General features: G+C 36.2%; 2 protein-coding genes across 3 annotated transcripts in view; one reads left to right on the top strand and one right to left on the bottom strand.

Moving 5' to 3' along the window:
* The window catches only part of LOC125041801 (potassium voltage-gated channel subfamily KQT member 1-like), a 649,090-nt gene that overhangs the window by 21,502 nt on the left and 617,588 nt on the right, over positions 1–10,000 (top strand). The window lies entirely within an intron of this gene.
* Positions 6,124–6,900, bottom strand: LOC125042116 (trichohyalin-like). The gene has a single exon (XM_047637583.1). It carries the CDS (start codon positions 6,898–6,900, stop codon positions 6,124–6,126), a length of 777 nt encoding a protein of 258 aa, XP_047493539.1.

Genomic DNA, 10,000 nt, shown 5'->3' with positions numbered 1-10,000 from the left:
GGAAAATGACAGCCTTTGAGAGCCGCAATATGACGAGGTCTTTTCGCGAACGGAATGCAAAATAATTGTCCATTGCATAAGGTCATTCATGCAATAGGATGTCAACTCTTGGGTTCATGCAAACATCCATTTGGTATTAAAATTTAAATATGTTGATTAATATTCATTAACTCCAATTTGAATTTAGAACGTTATCTGCTGAGAAGAGTTTGAAAAAAATATTGCAAGATGGTTTAGAATGACTTTTATGTTGAAAAAGATAACAGGAAAAAGTTTTCAGGAAGTTCGGTAACATATAAGATAAGCGATCACATCCAGGGTAAAAATGATCAACAGGCAGTTAAAGCAAGGACAAATAGAAGGAATGAAATGAGATCATTTCGACTAATGCATATATATCTATATATATACTATAATATAAATAAATATTATAATATAAAAATATATATATATATATATATATGCATATATATATACTATACATACATTACATAAATAAACACATACATATTACATATATATAGACCATATATATATAAATAATATATAGTATATAACTATATATATGTACTATATATACAGACATATAACTATATATATATATATATATAAATATATAATAAAATAAAAATATATCTATATGTTTGGTGTGTGTGTTTGAGTGTGTGTGTGTGTGTGTGAGTGTGTATTATAAACCACAAAATATCAATCAACTCAATCTCATATCAATCCTCACATCCCCTACAACCCACACACACACCCCCCCCACCCCCACCCCCTGGACACCCACACCCCAATATATTATCTAAATAATATACTAAATATATCGACGACCTTCAGAATGTATTGAGAGATTGACTACTCACACAAACTCACACACACACTCTACTGACTCTCTAACAAACCCTTCCACTAACTCTCCTCTCCATTATCCAATATCCTCACTGACATAACACACTACTCAAAACACACTCACAAACACACAAACTCAACACAACTATCTACACACTCACACTCACACACATCACACCCTACCCCCCCCCCCATCATCCCCCCCCTGTCCCCCCCCATACTATCTCACACACTGACACACTAACAATCACACTACTATCTCAGGCGCAAGCAGCGAGACGAGTCGCTCTCTCGGCTCGGCGCTCGCGCTACCTCTCTCTTCTGCTCTCTGCTCCTTCTCTCTCTCCACTCTCTCTCGGCTCGCTCGCTCTTCTCTGTCTCTCTTCGTCTTGTGTCCGTAGCAGCTCTCTGCTCCTCGCTCTCTCTACTCGCTGCGTATGGTGGGGGATATAGATCTTTGCTCTCTTCGCTCGTGCCGTAGCGGGGTCTCGCTCCCTCGCCCCTCTTACGATCTGTTGGTTTATTGATCTGGCTCCTCACTATCACTCTCCGTCCCACCCCTCACCCTACCCACCGCCAAATCGCTAGCTCACTTCCCCCCCACGCCACTCCCCCACGCCCGCGCGCGACACACTGCCGCCCCGTCCGCCAGCCCAAGTTACGCCCCGCCAATTCTCACTCGCACAGGCCCTGCTACTGCCGAAAGATATTCTGTAGTCAACGCCTGGACAAGAAAACCGCATACAAAGAATATATCAAAATCATAAATATAAATATAAATAAATAACTATATAATTAACAAACACCACATACTTATATACAACATAAAAAATCAATATATATCTAAATTATATATTCTATATAATATGTATATAATCATATATATATAAATATCACTCTCTCATCACACACTACTCCACCACTATAACAACCTCGCCACAATGATACCCCCCACCCACCCCACTACGCACACACCCACCCAAACACACACCCACAACCCACCCAGCTGCCCGGACACCACCCCCCCAACCCCCACAACACCCCCACCACACATACACAACCAGAGCCACACAACACGACCCACACACACACACACACAAAACACACACGGCCCCGCAACAACATATATATATTATAATAAATATAATACTAGATAGAAAGAGAGATAGATTGATAGATAGATAGATAGATAGAGATATAGACAGACAGATTTACAAACAGATATAAATAGATAGATAGGTAGGTAAGTAGAGAGATTGATAGCTATAGACATGCATAAATGAATAGACAGAGAATAATGTACATCAAATATTTCACATGAACAAGGCCCTAAAAGCGTGTTGGATGAAATGCTGCTCGCACTTTCCCTGTTTTTATTTATTTGCTTTTTTTTTTATTTCTCTTTTCATTTACCCTTTTCGCACGTTTTTCTATTCTCTGCTCGTATTTTTATTTATTTCTTACCCCCTCCTCTCTCTTTCTTTCTCTTTCTCTCTCCCTCTCTCTCCCCCTTTCCCTCTCCTCTTTCTCACCCTCTCCCCTCTTCCTCTCTCTCTCTCTCTCTCTCTCTCTCTCTCTCTCTCTCTCTCTCTCTCTCTCTCTCCTCTTTCTCTCCTCTCTCTCTCTCTCTCTCTCTCTCTCTCTCTCTCTCTCTCTCTCTCTCTCTCTCTCTCTCTCTCTCTCTCCTCTTTCTCCCCCTTTCCCCTCTCCCCTCTCCCCTCTTCCTCCCTCTATCCATCCCCGCCAATCCCCTCCCCCCCCCAAAAAAAAAAAACCCAACGAAATAGGAAAAAAAAAAAAAAATCCCAAATTCATTAGTCTGAGTCCTAACGATGAAACACATAATATACGAGGAAAAATCTCTATTCTTTTTATTTTTCAATTTGTATTATTATTCTTTCTTTATTTTATATATATCTTTCGACTACGTGCTTCAGTAATGGCGCAAGCACATCGGGCACGCTCTGTCTGTTTCGTTTTTGAGTCCTCTGGAGATAGATTTGATTTGTGTGATTATATTTCCAGTTATTGGATATTTAGATGGGTAGAATAGATAGATAGATAGGTATATAGGCAGACCGACAGAGAGAGAGAGAGAGAGAGAGAGAGAGAGAGAGAGAGAGAGAGAGAGAGAGAGAGAGAGAGAGAGAGAGAGAGAGAGAGAGAGAGAAATAGATAGATAGATAGATAGATCGAGAGAAAGAGAGACATAGAGAAATAGAGAAGTAGAAATAAAGAAATAGAGAAATTGAGAAAGAGAGAAAGAGAGAAAGAGAGAAAGATAGAAAGAGAGAAAGAGAAAGAAAAATCAATATTGTTTCCCCTCTTTTATCAGTTAATAAATATTATATTCTCAGTGTCTGGATAATTTTTATAGTTCATATTAGCCATATTACTCTCACAGATATAACTCATTAAACTTGTATCAATTAGTTAAGTAAAATATGAGGGAAAGTTAACAACCTTCATAAGATTAATCATTATTTAATTAATCGTAAAAAAATATATAGCCAAGATGCAAAGCCAATCACAAAAATTGATAAGCCAATAATACATCTGAGTTCATTATAATGTAATACAATAACTATACCACTTTGAATATCCATCTATTGATTTTAACAAGTAGCTTGTCACTTAACTCTAAATGCTAACATGCAAACAACAATATAATTTTCAACTTAATCAAGCTGTTATTAATTATGAAATTAGAGAATATCAATACTTAGAATAATTATAAGTAAAATAATTATATTTTCACATGTAATTACTTAGACAATAGATATAATTGTTATTTTGTAAATAAATTGCATTGCAAAAATAGTGGAATTATACCTGATCAAGAGGAGATACTTTAACCAGCAATTAAAATACTTAAACCAAGCAATTAAGATACTAAGATATTGTTCTGAATGTTAGTATTAATGTTAAAATTATGATTATCTCCCTCAAAGAGTAAATGAATACATATCAAGTAATAATCAAATAATTATAATGCTAAATTAATCCCTTTAAGCAGTAACTAAATTAAGCAAAAAACTTATTCTTGAAAATACTTAACTAATACATACATCATACAAATACAAAAAAAATCTTACGCTGCACTGGAAATCAATAATCTTCATCACTATTAAATCACACTTTCGTAGAGCTTAGATCTCTTAAAAGTAACTTAGTCATTTCTTACTTTTAAACTAACTTAATATATCCTTACACTTAAAAATCATTTCAAATATATCATTCTTAAAACTTGAAAATCAAATCTATAATTATTTCATTATGTAAATCTTACTTCCAAAATAAACTTAAGCAAATACATGATTTGGTCCATTATATAGCCACACATAAATCTAGAAAAAAATCCCTAATCCAACGTAATCCACATTATCCATAGCACATTCCCGTCTACTATGTTCCCTCAAGATAAGGCACTAAATCACTTCAATCGAGCTTAGCAGGAAGCGCCATATAAATGACATGGCTACTGGATGCTACTTCGAAATCTAGTCCGCCGTTTTCTGTCACTGAACGCTTTTTTATCCTGATATGCAAGCTCATCCGGTCAAACCCTTAACAGTTAATATGAATATAATAAAATCTATTTTCACTAATTTGAGAGATACCCGCATCAGGGCTTTCCTGTGTCCCAGCAAATGTTCAACACTGTATTTATCCCTTTAAACTTTTTTTCTACCTGTCACCCGAGTGATTTTCTTGTTCCCAGACTGGTACGCTATGCTATATATTGCGATCAATTAGACCTGCTTGTTGGTTCCTCACTCGTGACTTCTTTTTTGCAAGATGTTTTCAAAGCTTTGACGTCATGGGTCGCCTCTGTGTTTTTTTTTTTTTTTTTTTTTTTTTGTCTTGTCCTGTTGACCATAATTTTTGTGTAGAGTCCTCGCACACTTCTATTTTTCACTCGTTCATGTAGCATCCGCTTCGCCCTCGTGTTGTTCCCGTGAGAGAAAAGAAATAAAAGCAAGAAACGGAAAGAACAAAAGATAACACACAGGAGGAACGCCAGATAAAGACAATACACGCATCAAGGCACTTAAGCCGTGTGCTAAACGCCTGGCGCGCCGATGGCATCTTTTATGGCACTGCCTTGGCACTTTTGGCATCTTTCCGATCCTAGACAAAGCAAATGTTATTCTTGTACATTTTTTACGTAAAGATTTCCTATTGATTTTATTTATAACGTGATAGGGAATGGACTGTAAAAGTTACAATGCCAATATATTATACTATTTTTTCGGACAATTACAATAATAAGGATAATGATCCTGATGACAAAAACAACAACAATGATAATGATAACCAGTGATTTATTCTTATTTTTTTGTCATATTCATATATTTCATTTCGTTATTACTATTATCATTATCATCCTTCATCTTATCATTATAATCATTCTCATTTTTATCATTTGGATTGTGAAATCATTGTGATTAACATAATTACAATTTATATATTTATTTTTTAACTTTACTTACACATTTACTATTGTGTCGTTATCATCATAATTATCCTAATAATCAATCCCATCACTATTCAAATCTATATCATTATTATCAATATTATTTTATCACATCCTTATCGCATCCCCCTTTTCCTTTATTTCTTTGTTGTTTAATCATTTTAAAAGGATTATTGCAAGTTTCTCCGCCTGCTAAAAGCTATTTCACCGTGTGTGCAAGTGCAAAAGTACATTGCAGGCGGTGAAGTAATTGCTTTATACCATCAAGGCAGATACGCGGACGAACATATATGGGTTCTTACACACACTCGTAGACGTTAATACACACGCACATAGACACACACAAATATACGAATATCAACGCATACATACACGAACACAAACGCACTAAAATACACACATAAACACACGCACACACACACACACACACACACACACACACACACACACACACACACACACACACACACACACACACACACACACACACACACGCACACGCACTCTCACACACACACACACACACACACACACACACACACACGCACTCTCTCTCTCTCTCTCACACACGCACACACACACACACTCACACACTTATACTCACCCCCCCCCCCCCCCCCCAAAGAATAAGCATTGCAACAAGTCGACTAAACTAGCAACAAATCAACATATCCGCGTGAATACAGCACACGGCGAAATTCGTCACAATAAAACCGAACACTCCCCCCCCCCAAAAAAAAAAAAAAAAAAAAGGCAGCACACGAGTCGCGATGCAAACTTTTTCCTGAGCCATTTCAAGTTCTTTTCTTATCTTCTTGTGAGACTTTTCTCGGGGACGCGTTTCCGCCGCGGAAGGCATCGTCGGCGGGGTTTGGCGTTTCGGCGTTTCGGGTTCGTCTGTTCTTCGGGCGTGGGTTCGTCTGTTCTTCGAGTCTTTGTTCTTGGGTTCGTCTGTTCTTCGAGTCTTCGTTCTTGGGTTCGTCTGTTCTTCGAGTCTTCGTTCTTGGGTTCGTATGTTCTTCGAGTCTTCGTTCTTGGGTTCGTCTGTTCTTCGTGTCTTTGTTCTTGGGTTCGTCTGTTCTTCGTGTCTTTGTTCTTGGGTTCGTCTGTTCTTCGTGTCTTTGTTCTTGGGTTCGTCTGTTCTTCGAGTCTTTGTTCTTGGGTTCGTCTGTTCTTCGAGTCTTTGTTCTTGGGTTCGTCTGTTCTTCGTGTGTTTGTTCTTGGGTTCGTCTGTTCTTCGAGTCTTTGTTCTTGGGTTCGTCTGTTCTTCGAGTCTTTGTTCTTGGGTTCGTCTGTTCTTCGTGTCTTTGTTCTTGGGTTCGTCTGTTCTTCGTGTCTTTGTTCTTGGGTTCGTCTGGTCTTCGAGTCTTTGTTCTTGGGTTCATCTGTTCTTCGAGTCTTTGTTCTTGGGTTCGTCTGTTCTTCGAGTCTTTGTTCTTGGGTTCGTCTGTTCTTCGAGTCTTTGTTCTTGGGTTCGTCTGTTCTTCGAGTCTTTGTTCTTGGGTTCGTCTGTTCTTCGAGTCTTTGTTCTTGGGTTCGTCTGTTCTTCGAGTCTTTGTTCTTGGGTTCATCTGTTCTTCGTTTTTGGGGTCTTCTGTTCTTCGCTTCGGGTTCTACGATTCTGCGTTCGTGGGTTCTGTTCTTCGTTCTTGGGTTCATCTGTTCTTCGCTTCTTTGTTCTTGGGTTCTTCGTTCTCAGGTTTTTCTGTTCTTCATTCTTGGGTTCTTCTGTTCTTTATTTCTTTGTTCTTGTGTTCTTCGATTTTTGGTTCTTGAATTCTCCCGTTTTTCATTCCTGTTTTTTTATTTTTTTATTAGGTTCTAGTGTTCTTCATTCTGGGTTCTTCTGTGCTTTGTTGTTATTTATCCTTGAGTTCTGTTTTTCGTCCTTGAGTTCTAGTGTTCTTCGCCTTGGGTTTCTTGTTCTTTTTTCGTCTTTTTCGTTTTTGTTTTGATTCCGGATTTCTTTTTCGTTCGTTTTCGGGTTGGATTTCGGATTTTTTTCGTTCGTTTTCGTTTCGATTCCGGATTTTTTTTCGTTCGTTTTCGTGTTGGATTCTTTGGTAGTTTGCCTTATGTTCTGAAATTCTTTGTTTTATTGAGTTCTTTGTTCCTCTGTTCTTCCGTCTTTGTTTTTCTGTTCTTCGTTGTGGGTTATCTGGTATTTCGTTTTCTTCATATTTATTCATTTTTCTTTTATTTTCGTTTTGGGTTCTCTAGTGCTTTATATATTTATAGTTCTATTATTTTAAGTCATAGTTCTTTAACTTAAGTTCTGAGGTTCCTTTGTCTTTGTCTGAGGTTCTTCGGTTCTTTGTCTTGTTCTTCAATTCTTTGTTCAAGGTTTTTCAATTATTTGTTTTGGATCTTCAGTTCTTTGTCTTATTTTTAAAGTTCTTTGTCTAAGATTCTTCAGTTCTTTGTCTTGTTCTTCAGTTCTTTGTCTTGTTCTTCAGTTCTTTGTCTAAGGTTCTTTGCTTATTTGTCTTGTTTTCAAATCTTTGTCTCGCTTTTCAATTCTTTGTCTAAGGTTCTTCAGTTCTGTGTCTTGTTCTTCCATTCTTTGTCTTGGTTCTTCAATTCTTTGTCTTGTTCTTCATTTCTTTGTCTTGTTCTTCTTTTCTTTGTCTAAGGTTCTTTAGTTCTTAAGGTTTAAGGTTCATTATTTTTTGGATTTTGTTCATCATGTGCTCTTCGATTCTTCGTTTTAGATAATTTTTGATTACTGAACTACTATATTTTTTTTTTTTTTATCTTCTTGTTTATTCGGTATTTCCTTTTAACCTCTACGTCTCTTAGGATCTTGTCTTGGATTTTTCACCTTCGTTTCTTCATCTTCGGTTCATTGTCTCCTTTCATTTCTCTGTCCTGTTTTCTTCAATTGTTTGGCTTCGTTTTTTGGTTAGGGATGATGATGATAATAGTAATATTAATAATGATAATGATGATGAAAATAGTAAGTGTAATAATTAATAGGATAATGAAAATGATAAGTGTAATAATTAAGAGGATAATGAAAATTATAAGTGTAATAATTGAAATGATAATGAAAATGAAAATGATTATGATGATAATAATGATAATGATGATTGTAATAATGGTAATGATAATGATGATAATCATGATAATGATAACTGTAATAATGATAATGGTAATAATGATAACAATAACAATAATAATGATGAAAATAATAATAGTAAGATTCTGATAATAATAATGATGATAATGATAATAATAATCATAATGATAATAATTATAATTCATAGGCCGAATTAACGTAATATCCTTTATGTTTTTTTTCAGATTATTTGTTTTTATTTATTTATTATCGTTTTGTTATGTATCATTTTTTTTGCCCTTCCGTGATGGCATAGATTTATTTTTTATTTTTTTTTATTTCATAAAGCTCACCCAATGTAAAACGAATGATAAAGTCGATACGAGAGGATACAAAATGAATAAAACTTTTCAAAACAAACGTGAGGCGTGGATAGATTGATCTGGGTGTGGTGCATACATCAATATGTGACCCCCATCTCTCTCTTTCTTTCTGGGTCTAATTTCTCTGTCGCCGTCGGTCTCTCTCTCTCTCTCTCCTCTCTCTCTCTCTCTCTCTCTCTCTCTCTCTCTCTCTCTCTCTCTCTCTCTCTCTCTCTCTCTCTCTCTCTCTCTCTCTCTCTCTCTCTCTTATATCCTCTCACTTTCATTCCTTTTCTTCTCCCTTTCTCCCTCCCTCTCCCGCTCTCTCTCTCTCTCTTTTCTTCCTTCCTCCCTCCTTCCTTTCCTAAGTGTAAGGGGAAGGGATGGTAGGGGAAGGGAAAGTGAGAGAGATTGGTAGGGAAAAGGGGTGGTAGGGAGAGGGCAAGGTAGGGAGAAAATTCAAAATTCAAAATACAATGGTTATTCTTATTACAAAAAAAAAAAGTGATTTTACAGTAGATATAGATATAAGATTTAATTGGTGATTTAAGAAATGTTCCTTTTGTTATTTTTTATGCATTCGAATATCTCTTCCAGATCATGGGCCTAAGTGTTAGTGCCCGCTGTGCCCCTATGTCTGTACGAGATATTTTGATATATAGAGATTACCTGTCTTGTTTGGACACAGGTTGTGTTACCTACCAACTTAGTTTATTTATGTATGGGGTACCGTGGTCATACTTATTTATATTACTAAGTGCTACTCTCGCAGGAAAGTTTTTGTAATTCTTTAATTTTCTGAATTTGACCTTTGCTTGTTGTACCCCAAATATTTGTACAATGATTAATTATAATGAGAACTAGCATTTACATAACGGATATCCTAGTTTCAGCAGAGATTTTAGTTTTCATATGGCTTGGGTAAATTAGTGTGCCCATTACTGTCGACATGGTTCTCAGATGTCATAAATCTGTCAATTTGTTTTACGGTCTTATGTAGTTGTCTTCAAATTTTATGGTGGTGTTTTCTGTTTTTTTTTTCTATTTTTTTTTTCTCGACTATTTAAGAAGATACGTCGCGTTTTATCTGGATTTATCTTTCGCCAAAGTATCCTTTCACTTGTGTCAGTCTCTCTTGGGTCTTTTTTAATTAATTCATTTAAGTTATTAACAGAATCACTATGAAGAAATTGTGAATCATCAGCGTATTGAACAAGAAGGTAAATTTAGGCTATGGTTGAGAAATCATTT

The sequence above is a fragment of the Penaeus chinensis genome, chromosome 31 (assembly GCF_019202785.1).
Source record: "Penaeus chinensis breed Huanghai No. 1 chromosome 31, ASM1920278v2, whole genome shotgun sequence".
Lineage (NCBI taxonomy): Eukaryota > Metazoa > Arthropoda > Malacostraca > Decapoda > Penaeidae > Penaeus > Penaeus chinensis.
This window is presented reverse-complemented; position numbering and strand designations above follow the sequence as displayed.

What these genes read in the sequence shown, in the direction of transcription:
- LOC125042116 (XM_047637583.1), bottom strand. Translation starts at nt 6,900, where the DNA reads ATGAACCCAAGAACAAAGACTCGAAGAACAGACGAACCCAAGAACAAA.